Here is a 21,987-nt window from a genome sequence, read left to right on the forward strand (position 1 = left end):
AATTTCGCCAACCCTCCGGTTGCTTCTTTCATGACTACTAATCCGGCTAGTGCGGTTTGTGTTGCGCCCCCAGAGAACATGCCACCTTTTCCCACCTATGGCTCCCAAGAAATTTTCCCTCCTCAAGGCCAAACACAACAAGTGGGCCTATTCAAGTCCGGCCCATCAACCCTCGCACAAAAATACTCTCAATGGAACCAACCCGAGCCCACCACCAACACAACAACCCCCAATCCATCTCATAACCTCCCACCCGAGACCATTACACCAACATACACCGCCCTTCTTAACGCCACAATGAGCAATACCAGTGTCCAAAAAGCCTCACCAACCTCCAACCCGAACCAAGCCATCACATCCCAAAACTCAAACGGCTCCAACTCCACAAGCTCAAAATACTGCCATGTACCTTTGCCCGAGAACATCCCACTCCTCGACACTAGCAAGAGACTTGAAGCTATGAACCTCACCTACCAACCAGGAGTTGCTACCCCTTCGGGTTCAAAGGCCTCAAGGAAAAGACACAAGCCCGATTCAAAGGACAAGTTCAAAAGGCAAACTGAAATGGTCAATGGAGAGCTCCGTCATCAAATCAAGCGTTCCCGCTCTGACAGCCCACAAGTCACTGAAATTTCATCTGGAAACGCAGGCCTTGCCACCGAGCAGGCCTGCCCGCTGCCATGAAGCTTGTCAGCTGGAATGCACGTGGAATTGGGAGTGATCGTGCATTCCGTAATCTCTCCCGTTTAGTTTCTTTTTGTAATCCTGCTGTTTTATTTATTATGGAATCTAGGCTTGCTAAGAATGTTGTTGACAATCTTAAGCACAAGCTCCATTTTGACTCGGGCTTGGAAATACCTAGGATAGGTAGAAGTGGGGGCTTGCTTTTATTTTGGACCAATGAGGTAACCATCACTTTATTTTCTCAATCTATTAGTCATTTTGATTGTTATGTTTCGTGTACGGTTACTAATGTGTTTTTCCACCTTGCGTGTTTTTATGGCTCACCGGTTGACTCTCTTAAGCCACACACTTGGAATATTTTGAATAGGATTGGTAGGGGTAACCCTCGGGATCCGTGGCTTATCATTGGGGATTTTAATGCTTTTCTCTTTTCCCATGATAAACAAGGGGGAAATCCCGACAGGGGCCCCTCCTCTGATTTCAGACAGTTCCTTGACTCTTCTAACCTTTCCCCGCTTGACCCGTCTGGTCCCTTGCTCACATGGAACAATAATGTCGCAACCCCAAAAAACATTCAAGAACGATTAGACTGGGGGATTGTTAATAACTCTTGGACCGATAACTTCCCTGACGCTGCACTTACTCATTTGGGTTTCTACGGATCTGATCATCGAGCCCTTGAAATTGTCACTTCCAATACCCCGGGCACTCGCTCCAATAATAATAGTAAACGTTTTCACTTTGAGAATGTTTGGTTAAAGGACCCAAATTGGAATCGTATTTTTGACCAGTCCTGGACTAGCCACCCGATCCAGCATGAGCCCATCCTCAATCTAGTGGCTACCCAAGCTTCTTGTGCTAAAAGCCTCAATAATTGGAACCATAAAAAGGATTTCAATTTTAAAAAGCACATTAGCAAGATCGAGAAGGACCTGGAGATTGCCCGTTCTGCTCCTGTTTGGGATGATCATACTATACGGAGAATTAAAGAGCTCCAATCTAGGCTTGACTCTCTTCTGTACAAAGAAGAAACTTATTGGAAACAGCGAGCGAGAACCCAATGGTTGGCCCAGGGAGATAAGAACACAAAAGTCTTTCACCGTTACGCCTCCCACAGAAAGAAAATAAACAAAATCCAAAAGCTTCACTTGGCCAACGGCGGTATTGTCTCCGATGAGGAGGGCATTACCCGAGAAATGGAATCCCACTTTAACCAACTTTTCACGTCCACGAACCCTTCCGAGGAGGACGTGATTAAGGCCTTGGAGGGCATTACGTGCTCTCTCTCTCTGAGTTAGATAAATCCCTCCTAGCTGAGGAGTTTTCCTTGGATTAAATAGAAAAAGCTTTTTTCCAACTCCCCTCGGACAAAGCCCCTGGTCCTGATGGGTTCAACTCTAATTTCTACAAAGCAAACTAGACCTCTGTCAGGAACGATGTTCTCAAAGCGGCTGCCAGCTTCCTCAATGGAAATGGGGACATTACTCCTCTAAATACCACTCTCATCACTCTTGTTCCCAAGGTCAAACAACCTACTTCCCTTTCCGAATTCCGACCCATCAGCCTTTGCAATATCATCTACAAAATTATCTCCAAGGCTATAGCAAATCGGCTTAAACTCGTTCTCAACAATTTGATCTCTCCCAACCAAAGTGCTTTCCTTCCTGATAGACTCATCTCGGACAACATTATCATTGCCCAGGAAGTAGCGCACTCCATCAAACTTAAAACAAGGGGCAAAAAAGGATGGATGGCGGTCAAGCTCGATATGGCTAAAGCTTTCGACAGAGTGGAGTGGACCTTCATTGATGCTATTCTTCGGAAATTCCAATTCCCACCCCGGTTTGTCCATCTGGTGTTTTCCTGCATCTCCACGACTACCTTTCAATTCAATCTAAACGGTAGAGTTTCTGGTAGTGTTACCCCGTCTAGAGGTATCCGCCAGGGTGATCCTCTTTCACCCTACCTCTTTCTCCTTTGCGCGGAAGGTTTCTCCTCTCTCCTGCGCCAGAAAGAAAGAAACAAGTCTCTTTCGGGTATCAAAGTCGCCAGGCGGGCCCCTGCTATCTCTCACCTGCTCTTTATGGACGATAGTTTTCTTTTCTGTCAGGCGTCTATTAACTCTTGTAACGTCATCAAAGAGGTTCTCGATGTGTACGAAAGGGCCACAGGACAAAAAGTTAATTTCCAAATTCCTCGTTGTATTTTTCCCCTAATGTGGAGTTAAGGGACCAAACTCTAATCTCTGATTTCATGAGGATCCCTGTTCGTCCCTCCTTTGAAAAATACCTGGGTCTCCCTCAACACATTGGCCGAACGAAAAAACAATTGTTTCATTACCTTCATGACAAAGTCTGGGGCCACCTTCACAATTGGCGAAACAAAGTCTTTTCAAAAGGGGGCAAAGAGACTCTTCTAAAATCGGTCATTCAAGCCATTCCTACTTATAGCATGGCTTGCTTTCGCATCCCGGTGGCCACTTGCCGCTCTCTTGAATCTACCATGGCAAACTTCTGGTGGGGAATTAATGACAACAATCGCCCCAAAACCCATTGGCAAAGCTGGAAAAAGCTCTGCAAATCCAAAAAGGATGGCGGGCTTGGTTTCCGTTCTCTGGTCCATTTTAATCAAGCTATGCTTGCAAAACAAGCCTGGCGCATCTTAAAGCAACCAAACTCAACGGTGTGCAGAATTTTATCTGCCCGATATTATCCTCAGTCTTCCTTCCTTAGTAGCTCAACGGGGCATTCTCCTTCTTTCGTCTGGCGTAGCATTTGCTGGGGGAAAGAGTTGCTGCGCAAAGGTCTTATCTCAAAAATTGGCAATGGACAGAACACATCCACTACCATGGATCATTGGATCCCGGGTTTTCGTCAAGTTACTCCCTTATCCCCTGTCCCTGACAAGGTCGCCTCTTTTATCACATCCACTATGTCTTGGGACATAGCTAAGATTCAGAGTTGCTACCCGGCCCACGTGGCTCAGAATATCCTTTCCATTCCCCTTCCCCTCACCCCTTCCCAGGATGATCTGATTTGGGAACCCTCAAACTCTGGGGTTTACACAGTTAGATCAGGTTACCACCTCAGTTTTTCCACTACTACCCCACCTAACATCCCCTCTTCTTCCTCTCCCTCGCCTTGGTGGAAAACCCTTTGGCATCTTTTCATCCCCGCCAAGGTGAAACACTTTACTTTCCGAGCCACAAACTTAACCCTCCCCACTGCCCAAAACCTAGCCTTTAGGAAAATAATTCTATCTCCGGGTTGTAACCGTTGTAGAAACCAGGAAGAATCGGTGTCTCATGCGCTGTTCTACTGTCAGAGTGTCCGAAGAGTCTGGAAAGGTACTCAATTTTACCCTTATACTCTTTCCTGCTCTTCAGAGATTATGTTTCATGATTTAGCTCACGTGATTCACACATCTTTTCCCAAAGAAGATGTAGAACTTTTTCTGTGTATTGCTTGGTTTATTTGGTTTAACAGGAACAAAGCTCTCAAAGGACAATCTTGCGATCAGGCCCACGCAATTATCAGCCTGACTCAGAGTTTCTTGGCAGATTACAACACATCTTCGTCAGCTTAAAATTCTCTTGGCCGCCTCAGCCTTGCTCTAGCTCCCACAATTCGGGCTCCTCCTGCCCCCGGTGTTCTCAAACTCAATGTAGACGCAGCAATCCCTAAGAATAGTGGAAAAGCGGGTTTCGGTGGAGTAATCAGGAACAGTGAAGGCTTGGTAATCGCAGCTCTCGCTCAGCCTTACTATGGAGGAGGTCCAGTTGCCACCTTAGAAGCAAAGTCTCTCCTTTCTATGCTGCGTTGGTGCATTGATGAGCATTTCCTAGTTCAGGACATAGAAACAGACTGCAAAGCCATTACTGATGCCCTTTACCATCACAAGGAAGATTTTTCAGTTTTCGGAGATCTCATAATGCAAATTAAGGAAACTTTGTCTCTTTTCCCAACAGCTCGGATATCTCACATCAATCGTAATGCTAATTCTTTGGCTGATAAATTGGCGCACTGGGCTTCAGGGTTAGACGAAGTTGCAATCTGGATAGGCGATGACCCCTGCAATCTAGTGGATTTTCTTTCTCTTTAGCGGGCTCCCTCTCTCTCTCTCAAAAAAAAAGAAAAAACAGTAGTATTAATATATTTATATTACTAATTATTATTTAGTCATGTACAAAAAGCGGTAAAAATGGTTAGAGGTCTTTTATATTTGCCCAATGTTGCATGTTCAAAACTTGCTCAGTTTATTTTTAATTTTCAATTTATAGTATTTATAATCTACTTTAACCTATATTTTTTTTTTTAAAGAAAAGCGTTCTTAGAATTAATAAACACCAGTTAAACTTCACGGTCATTACATAACAAGTTTATAGGAATGGTAAAAATTGGGATACAACCAAACGTTTCAACTAGCGTTTATGGCTGAATTGTATGGATTAAAACAGAATAAAATATTGGGCAAAATTCACTTCTTGACCGTATACTTAATAAGACCAATCTCTAGTTACAATTTTGCTACTTTATTTCAACCACTTATTCTTCTTTTCAATAATGCCATATTTTCCAATTTAATCATATAAATGCTAAAACTATTTATTTAATAATTATAATTAATTATCAAATAAAATTATTATTTATGTAATGTATTAATTAGACCATACAAAGTGTCTTAATTAACAAATTGACCCAAAAACCTTTTTTCTTCACAATTAAGCCCTTGTTTAGTGAAAATTCATAAATGAGACAGTCTAATTTTTAGAATTATAATTGATTAATTAAAATTTATTAACTGTGTCTGCAAGCAGTATTATCTCAACTAATGACGGGACCATGGGCCTATATAACCGAGCTTTCAATAAGTAGATCTAGAATTTACCAAGTAAATTCTCAACTTATTAATTCCGCCTTGCGCCACTATAGATTTGGAATTGAATAGCACTCTCAATTATATAGAACGCTCTATATGTACCACGATATAGATATGGTATGATTATCCATTGTTACAATCCTAACAGTCAAGGATCCTTTATGGATGATCTACACTGAATAGGGATAAATTTACCGTTCTACCCTTCAATGTATTTTATCCTTAAAACACTTAGCTACTTATAAATGACACTTCAGTAAACTAATGTAATTACTAAAATGAGGCCTCAGTCATTTATCTCTATTCAACCAAGCTCGAAGGAAATCATCGTTTAACTTCTAAATACTTATAGAAGTTATAGATTCCATATTTATGTTTAGCACTCCCACTCAATTGAACTACCATGTCCTTAATCAGTATGTCAAGAGAAGATCCAATTGGTCGGCTTTAACGAACAAATTGAAGAACATAAATAATACAACCAAGTTGAACCTAACCATATCAGGATTAAGATCCATAGACCTAAGATCAACCATTGATATTGACTTAGAAAGATATAACGGTGAGTTTATGATATCTTATCTAAAATCAATATCGGTCCCTTCCAATGTATACTCCATACATCTGATATTGGTAAACTTTGCCAATGCCTTGAAAAGGACATAACACTTATCCAATGTGTAAGTATACCTTATCGCTGATTATCATGCCAGTCTAAATCCAGTGAATTGACAAATCATGGGAATTAAATTTTTGAACATATAATCATGATTATATTCCACTGTGCTGACGATACTATAATCATGAACAAATATATACATATTTATATATGTTCTGGACTTAATAGAATTTATACATTAAACATAATCATGAAATAAATCATGTGAACCATGCAACATAAAAATGATTTCTGATCTTTATTAATTAGTAAATCTGATTATATTGAAATGGGTTTTATTTAGGGCACAAAACCCAACACTTTAGGGTTTGTAGGTGTCTGCATGTTTGGATCCATGGCCATTGGATCCATAGTTTCAGTCTAATTTCCCTTTCGTGTTGATACAGCCATCTTGTGTCCTGAAAAAAGACTTAAAATGAAGACTTGTGTTTCTTTGCTCTCAATGAAAGTACCGAAATGTTGACCTCACTTTTAGCCAACGACAGTGACTCAAATTAAAGCGATTTAAGTATAATTAAAATAACAAATATAAATAATATATAGTAAAGAAAACACCGGCATTATAGAGGTTAGCCCCTTGATGATGGTAATAGCCTACTCTCTTTTAATTGTATTAACTTGTGAGTAGATGAACAAGAAAATATCGATCTCTCTCTAAAGCTCTTACAATGATCTCTGAGTATTTTACTCTTAAATCTAGATTTCTCTCTTGAGTTTTCTCTCTGAATGAATTTTGTTTCCCTCTATAGTGAGATGAGTCCACTATTTATAGGGATTAATTACATCAAATTAGTTTCCCAAAATTAATAAGGAATAAAATAGAAAAATTGTTGACTTTATATAATTACAATAAGCAGAGTAGGAAACTAGGTAGGATTCCTTTCTTCTTCAATTCTACGAATCTATCTCGTGAATTTAGGGATAGGTTCTGTGACTTGCAAGCTTGGGGATATATTGGATATATCTCTGAAATTGTCTAACTCGCACCCCTTGGTCGGTGTATGCGAGTCACCTACTTGATGGAAAATTTGTAGCAGCAAACTTTAAATTTGTAGTAACAGGAAAATTCGTAGGAACACTAGATTTTACAAATTTTGTCATTTGTTGTAAAAAATTGTGTACGCAAGTATACGCAATCGTAACAAGTAATAAAGTGATAAATCGAGTATCGTCTCCACAGGGATTGAAAATTGGAAATTAATTTATAAAACTAATTACTCACAAATTGGTTCAAACAAAAATAAAATAAATTGTTGAGAATATGTAAAAATTAATAAACGCAAACTATGAAGTAAACAAGCTAGAACTATTAAATTGACCTAAAAAAAATGCAAAGTTGATATAATGGTGCAAATGAGTATTGTTGTAAATTGATGATGTCAACTAGGAATCTAAAATGTCATAATCCTTTTTTCAAAGTATTTATGGTTTGATTCTCTAATTAATTAACATATTCCTATGCCCAATTAATTTTAAGAATACCAATTTAAGCACAATTCCTTCAAGTCATACAAGGTAAATAACATATTCCTATGCTATTTACAAATCACACTTTTCCAAGTTGATATTCATGCATCATTCAAGCAATTCCACTAACCCTATTTTTTCCAAAATTAAGATTAGCTAGTACCTACTAATGGTGATCAAGCAAAAGTAAGCAATTGCACAATAAACACTCTTGAATGAACAAAACCAATTCACTAAACATAGCAATAAAATACCAAATCACAATTTAAGTCAACAAAATAATTCTAGCAAAATAAAAATTAACTCATAAAGAATTGTGCAAAAATTACAAAGTTTAAAAGAAAAGAGATATAGAAATAAAAACCCATTTGGAGCTTGTCACAATACTCCAAGTTCCTCTTCCAAATTTCTCTTCTTCTTCCTCTAAATTTTTACCAATCTCTAAATAAAAATGCTAAAAACTAACACTCAAATAAAACTCTCTCTCTCTTTTTTTCTTTCTTTTTCTTCTTCTTTTTCTTCTTCTTTTTCTTCATTTCTTGCTGTAGATGTAGCTGTTGCAGACCAAAACTCAGCCGCCCTCTTTTTTCCACAATTCTTTCACGCCTCCTCTGCTTCCTTCCTTTTGTTCATCTCATATATGCATCTATCAACTAGCCCTCTCTTTCACCAATCAGGTCTCCTTCTCTTGGGTGATGATTGTTAAGGCCCAACTATAAAAGAAACAAAATGATCAGCCCATCCTTTTTTTCATTTGTCTTTTCTTTTCTTTGTAACACTTTGATGAATTGATGAATTAAAAGCCCAATATGTTAATTATTAGCCCACTATAAATAATTATCAATCAATTTAGGCTTTAGTGGTTCCAACAACACTTTGATGAAATATTAGTTCTATAATTTTGACCCATGTGACAAGTCCAAAATGTTCATTTAAACATTCTACAAAAATACACAACATTGAGATTAACACTTATAAAATGGAAAACTAAATTAATTTGATAAAATATTACAAAATTAATCTAAAAAATATTAAAATTAAGATTTATGGAAAACTAAATAAAACTAAGTAAAAATTATTTTAATAAGCTAAAAAACTTGAGAACAAAACTAATTTAATGGACAAAAAGAGCCAAATAACTCTATAATCATAGAGTTATCAGGGATATATTGGATATATCTCTGAAATTGTCTAACTCGCACCCCTTGGTCAGTGTATGCGAGTCACCTACTTGATGGAAGCTGGGCAGATTCTTTGCATGCTCTGCTCGGATGTCCCAACTTCTATTTTATGATTTCAAGTATCAATTCTCCCTACGCGACTCTTTATAAGTGGGATTGCCCATCCAAGTTATGGAATATGTTCCACGTGTCACCCAGATAGATGCCACGTCACCCTGTGTAGAAATTTGGATAACAAGTTTAATTCCATATGTATAATAGAGTAATCATGGAATTAATAAATAAAATTATCTGATTGATATGATTCAATAAATAAATCTAGTTTATTGGAGCTTAGAATTATAGGTCCATAGTCCTCGAATCGCCACCGTGAAACACTTTCAATGGGTGGGATAAATATTGTATATGGAAGTTCAGAAAAATCTATTTTGAATTAGCAAAATAGTAATTATTTATTTTTGTAATAAATAATTTATTTTTCAAATTAATTACATAGGAAAACAAATAAAAGTTATCGAGACAAAGTTTTCAGGACAAAAGGCACATTCCTTGTCTTAAAAGAGACAAAGAATGTGCCACATGCACTGTCTCCACACACAGTGCATGCACTGTTAGACTTTTATTTGGGCTTACATTATATTTTATTGGTTTTATTAAAACTTGGGTTGATTGGATAGTTCTTTGCTGTGTTAGCCCATGTTGTTGGTGATCAATTGTTAATGGGCTTAGCATCTGTGAGTAAAGTCTAGGTGAAGCAGAAGTGTGGGCTTTTCTAGTTGACTGAAGCCTTTGATGAGCAGGCCCAGCCCAACTAGGGTTTTGTAGCTAAGTCCCCTCCCTAACTCTATAAATACATATTGTCTCATCACAGTTGTATACTTTTTGATAATCAGATAAAATAAACTGCTTCTGATTTAGAGATTTAGGGAGGAAGACTTAGTTGATAGTATTGCACTATCAAATTGGAGTAACTGTTGTGGATCAATCAGAGATAATTGCTATGGATCATTCAGGTACACATACCTAATTATTATATCTTATTATTGTGTTCTATGTTATATACAAATAGATCTTGGGTTAATGTTAATTTATCTAACATGTGGTATCAGATTGCCTATTGTATATGATTTAGAACCTATAATTAGTATAATTAATTTGTATATATTAATTATCCATAATTTTATATTAATTTCGTTATTATTTTATGTGTAATTTTTTGTTTATAAATCTTAAAACTTTAGGGATTTTATTGATCGTTAAATTCTCTTTCAATTGATATATTATATGTTTGAATTCATAGTCTATATTAAGAGAATTTTAATTTTAAAGTTTTAGGGTTTATATGATTATAATGTGAAATTATAATTGTGTATTTTGATTTTATGGTTTTTAATCTAAAATTGATTATAGATATCTCATTATTAATTGTTTATGAATGTTCTTAAATGATTAATTTTGTATTGTAATTAAGATTGATATTCCAAATCAATTTTTTTTTATGCTCTTTATTTTTTGGATCGCTTTTCTTTAGATCTATTGTTTTTTAGTCTTTAATACCCGAAATTAGTAGCATAGATCGATTAGAAATTCCATCCCGACCAAAATCCAGCAATTTCCCCATCTTTTCGTCAATTTTTGGCCGGAAAAAGCAAGCAGACCCGACTGGAGGGAATCGGGTCGCGTGACCCGGTTTCAGACCCGCTGGAGGAAGAAGATCAAGCCCAGCCGCGAAGCCCACCCGCACAGCCCGCGCGTGGGGGCGCGTCCGGCACTCTCGGATGTCGTTTTTTGACGTTTTTTTTTCAGCGTTATTAGAATTTAATTTCTGATTTTTCTATGATTTTTAATTAATTTTTTGACTCCGTTTAATAATTATTATTATTTTAATGATAATTATGCAGTTAAAAAATTATTAAAAATAATTTTTGATGATTTTTCAAAATCCGTAAATCATAGAAAATTTTTTGAATTCTTCTCGTTCCATTAGACATAGTCACTCTCTTATTTAATTTATCTTGACTATGTAATCTCCACCAATATTTTTTATTTCACATTTTTCCATTAATTGTTGTTCTAAAGTTATAAAACTTGATTATTTGATATAAAAATAATGTGTTATGGTGGACACTTTATTTTTTTTTATTATCAATATAATAAAAGCAATTATATATCTCTTTTGGAAATTTGGTTGAAAATTATTAATTTTCAATGATTGTTTTATCACCAAATTTCACATGTTGAAGAAAATATTATATTTTTGGTTGACTATATGTGTAATTACTTGCCCAAAGGTAGTATTTACATATATTAGTTCACATTCCATGAAGTGAGTTAATATTAAATGTATATATTTTAATTATTTGCCCAAAGGTAATAATTTAAATATATAAATTTATTATTATTTTTTGCTTGAATTAATACATATTTTTAAGAAATTTATTTGCCCAAAGGTAATAAAATTCTTAAATGATATGTATTTTTTCTTTGTTGTTAACTTCATGAAGGTAAATCATGTGTGTGTTATATTCTCACCCCAAAGGGGAGTTTATAATGACCAGTTGATTCTACAATATTTTCTAATACATTGCTCATATTGCTTATTCAAGTTTTAATTTTTGAATTTTTTCAGTCTCCTTTTCTGTGAACAACAATAATGCTTCCATCCATATTTTGAATGCTTCCAACTACAAGACATGGAAACGAGATGTGGAATTTACTTTAGGCATAATGGATATGGACTTGTGCCTACGAGAAGAAAAACCCGCCGATCTTATCGACTCAAAATTTCGCCGAGAGAACTCATCATGCACAATGGGAAAAGTCAAGTCGTCTCGGCCTTCTTACTATGAAAAGATCCATTCCCGAACATCTATTGAGTGGTTTGCCGTACACTACAAATGCCAAAGAGTTTTTCAATGCTGTAGAAAAATTATACGACACCGGTGAAAACGCTTATTTGAAGCCTTTGGACATCTTATGGATGAAATGACAACCATTAAGTATGATGAATTAAAAGGAGTGTGAGATTTTATTCTGAAATTGGTGAATGTTCAGTCCAAGTTGAAAGATCATAATATTCCTCTTCCTGACTCTTTCATTATTCATCGAGCTCTTCATGCTCTTCCTGCCTCTTTCACTTTATCAAGACAAAATGACCTACAACACTTACAATCAAACATGGACTATCAGCGACCTAATTTCTCAGTGTGTAGCTGAAGAAAGCAAGCTTAAAAGGGAAAAGAATGAATCTGCTAACTATGTTTCTCACCTCAAGCCCAACAAAGGAAAAGGAAAATTCAAGAATAAAAATGATGGTGCTACTAAACAGAATGGTAATGGTAAGGAGCATAAGAATAAACAGAAGAATAACAATGGAAAGTCCAAATACTCTAATGTGAAGTGTTACTTTTGTGAAAAATTGGGGCATCGGAGAACAGACTGTCACAAATTTAAGACTTGGTTAGAAAAGAAGCAAGCACAATCAGGTAATCCATTGGCATGTGTTTGTTTTGAATCTAATCTAGTTGATGTTCCTATTGATTCTTGGTGGTTAGACAGTGGTGCTACTGTTCATGTTTCTGCTTCCTTACAGGGGCTAAGGGATCTCAGGAAGCCAAGTGAGAGGGAGTCCAAGCTTAAAGTGGGCAATGATGTTGGAGTTGACGTTATCTATGTTGGAACATTTATTCTTGAATTACAGTCTCGTGATAAGATTATTCTGAATAATACTTTTTATGTTCCTACTTTTAAAAGGAATTTAGTTTCGCTTCCGCTTTTGGTTAAACAAGGATATTCTTTTCATTTTGCAAATGATAATGTTGACATTATGCTTAACTCTCGAATTATTGGAAATTGCTTTTATTCTGATGGTCTTTACAAGTTGTCATTGGCTCCTTTAGATTCCTCTTTTAATGTTGTGAATTCTGTGGGTAAAAGACCTCATATTAAGGAAACATCCTTATTGTTATGGCACAAAAGATTGGGTCATATTTCCGGAGAAAGGGTTGATCGTTTAATTAAATCAAATACTTCCTCCTCTTGACGCTTCGATTGGGATACTTGTGTTGATTGTACTCGTGGAAAATTGACTAAAACAAGAAAGAAGACCGCAAACCGCAATCAATCTTTATTGGAAATTATCCACACAGACATCAGTGGTCCTTATTCCACCACGTTGTGCAGAAATAAGTATTTTATCACTTTTATTGATGATTTTTCTCGTTATGGATTCACCTATTTAATTAAAGAAAAATCTGACGCCCTTGATAAACTCAAAATTTTTCGAAATGAGGTTGAGAAACAATTAGGAAGAGTCATCAAAGTTGTTCATTCTGATCGTGGAGGAGAATATTATAGTCGTTATACAGAATCTGGACAACACATGGGGCTTTTTGCAGAGTACTTACAAGAAAATGGTATAGTTGCTCAATACACTATGCCTGGTTCACCAGAGCAAAATGGCGTTGCTGAAAGGAGAAATCGCACTCTCATGGATATGGTTAGAAGTATGATGAGTAGAACAAATCTTCCAGAGTTTTTATGGGGTGAAGCACTTATGACTGCAACTTATATTTTAAATCGTGTTCCCGCAAATCTGCTCCCAAGACCCCTTTTGAGTTATGGACTGGCGGAAGCCTAGTCTTAATCATCTTCGAGTATGGGGTTGTCCAAATTCGAAGTAAAGATTTATGATCCTAATTTGAAAAAGTTAGATCCGAGAACAAATCGCTGTTATTTCATTGGTTATCCAATGCGCTCAAAAGGCTATCGCTTTTACTGTCCCACTCGTGGTACGCGAATTGTTGAATCTCGCACGCTAAATTTCTGGAATTTGATGTTGCTGAAAAAATTCCTTCAACATCTCTTGAAATGGGGGAGTCATCTAAAGGAATTTGTATTCCTATGTCATTTTCAAGAGATGATAATAGTAGTCTCCATCCTACTCCAGTTGGTAATGCTCCCATTGTTGATGAATATATTGCTCCCGATATCGAAGATGATGAAGGACCTATTATTGATGAAGGGCTTATTAATGATGAAGCTCCTATTGTTAATGAGAATCCTGTTATTGAAGAAATTCCAGTTGTGGAAGATGTTATTCAAAACAATGATCAACAAAGAGAAGTTATTCCAGAAGTACCTCCTCTAAGAAGATCTCAGAGACAAAAGAAGTCAACAAAGTGTCATGATAATTTTGTTTATCTTGGAGAAGGAGAATATGATATTGATCATTTTGTGGATCCTGTCACTTTTAGTGAAGCCCTTAATAGTCCACAATCTTCAAAATGGTTAGCAGCTACGGATGATGAGATCGACTCCATGAAGAAAAATGGTGTATGGGAGCTAGTTTTATTACCTGATGGTTTTAAACCAATAGGTTGTAAGTGGATTTTAAAGGCTAAAAGGGATAAAAAGGGACAGATTGAAAGGTTTAAAGCGCGTTTAGTGGCTAAAGGCTTTACTCAAAGAGAAGGTATTGATTACACTGAAACTTTCTCACCTGTTTCCACTAAAGATTCATTCAGAATTATTATGGCCTTAGTTGCGCATTTTGATTTAGAGTTGCATCAAATGGATGTTAAAACTGCTTTTCTGAATGGAGAATTGAATGAGGAAGTCTATATGTCTCAACCTGAAGGCTACAAGGAGAATGGAAAAGAACACTTAGTTTGCAAGTTGAAACGATCCATTTATGGTCTCAAACAGCATCTCGCCAAAGGGTACTTGAAGTTTGACAAGGTTGTGACATCGTTTGGTTTCGTAGAGAACAAGTTTGATCAGTGTATTTATATGAAGATCAGTGGGAGTCGTTATATTTTTCTTGTTCTTTATGTAGATGACATTTTACTTGCCAGCAGTGATTTGTCACTACTAAATGAGACCAAAAATTTTCTGTCTTCCAATTTTGATATGAAAGATCTTGGAGAGGCATCCTATGTTTTGGGGATTGAGATCCATCGTGACAGGAATCGAAAAGTTCTTGGCTTATCTCAAGAAGCTTACATTAATCGTGTGCTCAAAAGGTTCAACATGGATTTGTGTAAAGCTGGTTCTGTTCCTATTCTGAAAGGGGACAAGTTCACTAAGCAGCAATGTCCTAAGAACGACTTGGAAAGAGGAGCAATGAAGAACATCCCTTATGCAAGTGTAGTAGGGAGTTTGATGTATGCTCAGGTTTGCACTCGACCTGACATAGCTTTCGTAGTAAATGTTCTTGGGAGATATTTATCTGATCCTGGCCTTGATCATTGGGTTGCAGCCAAGAAAGTTTTGAGATATTTGCAAAGAACGAAGAGTTTTATGCTTGTGTATAAGCATGTTGACAATCTTCGAGTTGTTGGTTATTCAGATTCAGATTTTGGTGGTTGTGTAGATGATTTAAAGTCAACTTCTGGCTATATTTTCACCTTGGCAGGTGCTGCTATTTCTTGGAAGAGTGTCAAACAGACTTTGATCACGTCATCTACTATGTATGCTGAGTTTGTTGCATGTTATGGGGCATCTTTGCAAGCTTTGTGGCTGAAGAATTTTATTTCGGAGATACGAGTGGTTGATTCTATTTCCACACCTATGCTAATCTATTGTGATAATAATGCTGCTGTTTTCTTTTCAAAGAATAACAAGATTAGTAGTGCTTCTAAACATATGGAAATAAAGTATCTCCTTTATCGGAGAGACTTGGTCAAGAAAGGAGACATTGTCATTGAAAATTGCAAGACCGAGTCGATGTTAGCTGATCCTCTAACCAAAGGGTTAAGTGCCGTGCTGTTTAATAAACATGTTGTTAATATGGGCATTTTAGAATCTTTTGATCTTTTGGGTTAGTGGGAGTTTTATTTTTTGTTTGTTTTTAGAAATTATTATTTATAATTTTCTGAATAAAGTTATGAACTACATTTTATGTTTCAATATTTTATTATTGAATGGATATGTTTTCAATTATGTTTTGTTATATTCTCGAGAATGATTGAATTGAAAGCATGTGGTTCATATTGTTGTGATCATTGTCTTTTAAATTTATTTGCTTATTGACAATGATATGTTGTTGGCTTAATTCTTTAAGCAAGTTTAGTGACACTTACTTATTTTAAGTGGTGTATGTTTAATTTCACTGGCTTATTTATTAAGCATCACGGTATCAGTGAAATTGAGGACTGATAAGGATATTATGTTATTTTAAATTGATCACATGTTGAACATAATTCCTTACCACACTACTAGACTTATTGACCATGTCGATTTAATACTTTGGTATTTGTGATTATGAATGTCTTTTGTTGAGCTAAAAACAATATGACTGTCATAGTTCATTATCAAAGGTTAAATTGGACCGGTATGTTGAGATGCTATCAGAGAACTATCATTTTTTAAAGTGGCCACAAATGTTTTCTTGTTGTTCAACCCATGAGTCGTTTTCAAATAAAATTATTTTGATATATAATATATATGTATTAAAATCAATGTAGCCCAAGTGGGAGAATGTTAGACTTTTATTTGGGCTTACATTAAATTTTATTGGTTTTATTAAAACTTGGGTTGATTGGATAGTTCTTTGCTGTGTTAGCCCATGTTGTTGGTGATCAATTGTTAATGGGCTTAGCATCTGTGAGTAAAGTCTAGGTGAAGCAGAAGTGTGGGCTTTTCTAGTTGACTGAAGCCTTTGATGAGCAGGCCCAGCCCAACTAGGGTTTTGTAGCTAAGTCCCCTCCCTAACTCTATAAATACATATTGTCTCATCACAATTGTATACCTTTTGATAATCAGATAAAATAAACTGCTTCTGATTTAGAGATCTAGGGAGGAAGACTTAGTTGATAGTATTGCACTATCAAATTGGAGTAACTGTTGTGGATCAATCAGAGATAATTGCTATGGATCAATCAGGTACACATACCTAATTATTATATCTTATTATTGTGTTCTATGTTATATACAAATAGATCTTGGGTTAATGTTAATTTATCTAACATGCACCCCATGCTATGGGAGTCCTATTTGTTTTGTCTTTTTGGGTTAATTAATTCAATAGATAAATATTTAAATTTAAAAAGTAGTTGAGATGTTATCTCAAGTAGTTGAAAGATTCTTTCAATCGGTTATTAGATGTAAATATCTATAACTGAATTCGGTTATATTATTTATTCAAATAATTAAATATGATTTAATAAATAGATTTTAATTTAAATAATTAAATAAATGAAATTTTTATTGAGTTTAGTTAAATATACCATATAACAAAGTTTGAGAGACAGATTTTGTACGTATCTTTTTTGAAAGCCTAAAAAGGGTTCTTACCAAAAACATTTTTCTATATATCACATAAGAAATTGTTCTGGCTCATGTGTTGAGATTTATACAAACACTTCATATACACTTTATCCTAGTAGCCCACACTATTCCTTGTGTGTGGTGGATCGATCTAAAAGATTACGGTGTTGGTATATAATCAACCCGAAAGGATACAACTTACGAAAAGAATCAAGAGTACCCTGATAGGCTTTAAGAGGTATTTATTTCTTTCATGCAATTTATATTTTGATTTAACATATATACATCTAGAGATCGTTGGGACAAAACTAGGTAATTCGGCTAAGTGTTGGAAGAGGGAGTTACACTTGGTATTTTGGCTAACTGTTAAGAGAAAGAAGTCGCAAATGAGCTTGAAGAGAGACCAAGGGAGCGGGGAGATCCCTTGCCGCATGTGGAGAGTGATGGGAGTGGGGAGCAAAGGGTGAGAGAGGGAGCGGGGAGGTCTCTTGGAATTTTGGGGAGCAAAAAGTGAGAGAGGGAGAGAGGAGCTCCTTTGGAAGAAAGGGGAGCAAAGGGTGAGAGAGGGAGCGGGGAGCTCCCTTAGAAGTCTGGGTTGCAAAAAGTAAGAGAGAGAGAGAGTTAGGAGTTCCCTTCGAAGAACGAGGAGCAAAGAGAGAGAGAGAGAGAGAGAGAGAGAGAGAGAGAGAGAGAGAGAGAGAGAGAGAGAGAGGAGAAGATCGGATAGCTAAGGCACGAGGAGGTCAACCTATGCCTTGGCCCCTCCTCGTGCTAGCTCTTCCCCTTGTGTGTCGTCTCACCATGCTAGTTGGCGTTCCATTTTCTTGCCCATACACCTTTACTTAAATATATTTTGAAATCTTTCCTCCATTTAATCATGTGGTCTCCAAATATACTTGGTAACTTTACGGGTCAAGAAGTTGTAATCCTCTTTTATTAGATATATGTGTAATGAGAATTTACAAAAGTTGTGTAATACTCAATGAATTTTTATTACAAAAGTTAAATGCTAAAATGATAAATCAAACATTATAATGGTATAATCAAACATTGTATTATGTGTATGTCAAAGTTTCCATGTAATTTATGTGTACATGTCATTACTATTTTTATATTCTGAATAGGAAAAAAAAAACAATAGAACTAATTATTTTCACCATTAGATCTATGAAGACACTAAATAATATATATAATAAAAGGCAAATTAATCAAAATTTAATTATCTCCAATTTTTAAAAAATGCTAATGAACTATATTATAACACATTGACTCATCTCTCACAAGTAAAACTGAAAGAGCAATAAGATATCTCCAAGATGTAGGCTTAAAATAGGCTATTATAAATTTTCTCCCTGTATATTTAATATGTACACCTCTCGAAGTTGCCTAGAAGAATGATATTATAATTAGTAGAGAAGCGCCAAGCTTTCTGAACCTGCTAATATGAACTTTGATAATCATCCTACACAGACCAAATTTGAATTCATTGAAATTTACTTCCAACTTCCAAGCTTCCAACAGAAGACTAAATGTTCCCACCATCACTGAAATCAGAACCATTTTCATCAGAATGACATGAACTCCGGAAGCTCATGTCTTCAATTTGAAGTGTAGTAGTGTTGCTTGAGATTTCACCACCTGGTCTAAGAGAATCTTTCATGTCTTCTAAAATATACGGTTCTACTAGTTTCCAGAACCAGGTTGAGTTGCTTCCCAGGAAACCAATCCAATAAACACTCCCCTTCCTCTTCACTCGACACTCCAGGGACCTTGCTTTCAAGCTTTTAATAACCTTCTCAACACCATCCTCATTGCCCTTGAGCTTTAACACAATGTCTCCCGATGAGGTCCTATGTCCCCCATACATATACCAGTATGCAAGAACACATGGAGACAGCCACCGATGGATCAAGTTTGGAATTGTTCGTCTCCCCTTTGGCCAAAACTGGTCCGCATAAAAACCAAAGTAAGAGTGTGAGATGGTGACAAATCTATATGGTACATCCTCATTACCATTATTGGTCTGGCACGAAGGATGCAACCACTCGTGATATAGGTAATGAATATGCCTCTTCAAAAGATAATGTGGGCCAGAATTCTCCCTGAACTCAAAGCGGATTATGTGATTCTTTCTATCTTCATCTGAATCAATTTGCAACCCTCCTAGCAGCAGACCCACCAAGATCTCTCGTTGTTCTTTGCTTAGCTTTATGCTTACTGGTCTTTTAATATTTTTTCTGGTCAAGCTGAGGACAAAATCAATCTTTTCCATCAACGATGATTCAATGTCATATTTTTTTTGGCACATCAAATCATATATCTTCTCTGCCTTCACATGATCACCGGATGAAAGGTATCCGCATAATATGGTGTTGCACGACCGAGCGTTAACACCAATAGCAACATCATTCTGCATCTCACAAAAGATTTCCTCAGCTTTGCCTAGGTTACCAACTTTGACCAAAGAATCCAGGTATATACTATAAACAGTACAGCTAGGTTGACATCTCTCAAGGCACTGCGTGAAGGCTAACTCTACTTTGTCATGGAAGCCTAAATTATAGTACATATTCATTATATAAATGAAAGATGGAACAACAGGCTTCAAACCGCTGCCCATGAACTCCGTCATGAGGGATTCTGCAAGTTCAATTTCTTGAGCTTTACATAAGATCTCTATGATTTTATGATATGGTGCGACATTGTTTGAACCCAAATGCTCCTTCATCTCTCTGAATATATTCAATGATTCTGTAGGATCTCCAATATTTCCATAAATTTCCATCATATACACAAAAGCCTGAGACGGAATAGCACCACCAAGATTGAGAACTTTGGACCAAGTCTTTTCTGCTTCCTCCACATCCCCATCCTTTGAGCAAGCCCTCAAGATGGACACAAGCACTTCTCTTCCCTCCTCAATACCTGCTTGATGCATCTCTTTCCTTAACGCTGTTATCCTTTCTTTATCGATGGTGTCCTGATAACTATGTAGCCAAATTAAGCCAGCATATATATCCTTATGTACCTCAAAACCAGTTGTTACCAAATTGTGAAAAATAAATTCAGCTTGCTTCAAATAATGTTTTGCAGAGCTTCCAGGTTTGTTAACAATAGATTTGAATAGAGAATTGTGTAAGCCAAGTCGCGGCTGGTAACCTCCTAATTGAATCATTCGATTGTAGATGCTACATGCTTCTTCTAAGCAACCTTGAACGGGAGCACTAAGATAAGCAACAACCAATATGTGAAATGTAGACTCACTAGGAACTCGCCCCTGCTTGATTATATCATCAAATATCTCCCGACATTTTGAGAACTTCCGTTCCTTGCCCATGTAATCAGCTAGTTTGGTGGCAAGAGCAAAATCAAATCTATACCAGTGTTGTTGCATCATCCATTTGTACACCTATAAAAAGTAAACTGAATTACAAAACAGCAATTAATTCGAAATGTAGTCATTCTTGTTAACCCAAGATAAGCAAACAAAACGGGTTGTGATCACATGATAGAGGGAAATCATTTTGATGAACCAAAAGAGATTGATTAACCTGTTATAATGATTAATTCAGAACAGAAGTTCCCTAAACATTGAAACATTAATAGAAAAAGCCAGGATCCCTACAAACGCAATCACCCTTCTTTATACACTCATGCCATTATAGAATAAATTGCAACCTAACACACACACACACGCTTTCCTACCATCCGAGTGCAACTAAGGAACAGTATAACACACACATGGTTATCTTGAATCCGAATCCACTGGACTAACATTTGGCTTCTGCTAAGAACCAAAAGAAGAAGGTAATCCTAACTAACCATAAGATAAGACAGAAAGAGAGCATGGAAATGGACACTCACGACAACCAAAGTAATACCTTGAACCCAGTTTCATTCTCTCGAATCCTCATACAATGGACCGCTAAGTAAGTTGTGTCTTCTTGAGTCAGCCACTTCTTCTGCGCATTCAGTATCCGAACCAACGTCCCCGTCTTATGCGCCGGCAACTCCTTACACAGCCACGCCAGCTTCGACCTTCGCCACTGCTCCGGCAGTTCATCGAGCTCCTTCATCTCCAGAACGGGCGCCGAAAGGTGCTTCATATCAACCGATGAGAACTTTTCTTCGGAGTCAAATGGGTCACTTTCAGGGAAACTACCGAAACCCCCACCATCCTCTTCCTCCGTTGGTTCGTTCTCCAAGTGTTCGACAAAAGTACTGGAAGAAGAAACCGAGGGGAATTGGCGGGGCATGGTGACGCAGAAGAGTGGGGAAGTGGAGATTGGTCGAACAAAGCGGTGGCTGAAGCAGGAAGCATGGCGGCGGTGGGTGAGGGCAAGAGAGCGGAGGAAGAGGAGAGAGGAGAAATGGGAGGCGCGCATAGGAAGAGATGGGAGGAGAGTTTTAGGGTTAGAGGAAGGGAGGGTGAGAAGGAGAAGGGAGGTAGAGAAGTCTGGTTCAGGAGGAGCTCTGCTGCTCAGCAGAAGCATGTCTTTGAGTGAGGCCACTTCGTCTTTGCTTTGCTACTCAAAAACAAAGCTTTAAGATTGAGGCTGTCGTTTTGTTTATGCCTTATTAACATTTCTTTCTATTACGTGTCGTTTTACAGCACAGACTACAGTTAGAGATAGAGGTCAATAAGAACGGGCCAGGACCCGACTGTAGTGTTGTACCAAATCGACACTAGCACGACCGTTTAAAAAATACATATAAGTTTGGGCACAATTATAACAAAATGATGAACCATATAAAATAATATAAAATAATATAAAGTAGATGAGAAGAAAGAAGAGGAAGATGAAAAGAGAAAGAGAAAGTGAATGAGAA

At 36.8% G+C, this 21,987-nt stretch overlaps 1 protein-coding gene across 1 annotated transcript; it reads right to left on the minus strand.

The window, feature by feature from the left end:
* Window positions 1–18,329: 18,329 nt before the first annotated feature.
* On the minus strand, window positions 18,330–21,704 carry LOC133033315 (pentatricopeptide repeat-containing protein At2g15820, chloroplastic-like). Its single transcript, XM_061108042.1, has 2 exons — window positions 21,039–21,704; window positions 18,330–20,566 (listed from the first exon to the last, which is right to left on the minus strand). Exons 1-2 carry the CDS (start codon window positions 21,648–21,650, stop codon window positions 18,683–18,685), a joined length of 2,496 nt encoding a protein of 831 aa, XP_060964025.1. The 5' UTR covers window positions 21,651–21,704; the 3' UTR covers window positions 18,330–18,682.
* Window positions 21,705–21,987: the final 283 nt, after the last annotated feature.

The sequence above is a fragment of the Cannabis sativa genome, unplaced genomic scaffold, assembly GCF_029168945.1.
Source record: "Cannabis sativa cultivar Pink pepper isolate KNU-18-1 unplaced genomic scaffold, ASM2916894v1 Contig3, whole genome shotgun sequence".
NCBI lineage: Eukaryota > Viridiplantae > Streptophyta > Magnoliopsida > Rosales > Cannabaceae > Cannabis > Cannabis sativa.

Excerpts from the sequence above, each read along its gene's own strand:
- LOC133033315 (XM_061108042.1), bottom strand. The coding sequence starts at position 21,650 with ATGCTTCTGCTGAGCAGCAGAGCTCCTCCTGAACCAGACTTCTCTACC. Across the intron at positions 20,567-21,038 it reads AGAATGAAACTGGGTTCAAG|GTGTACAAATGGATGATGCA; the intron begins GTATTACTTTGG and ends TACTTTTTATAG.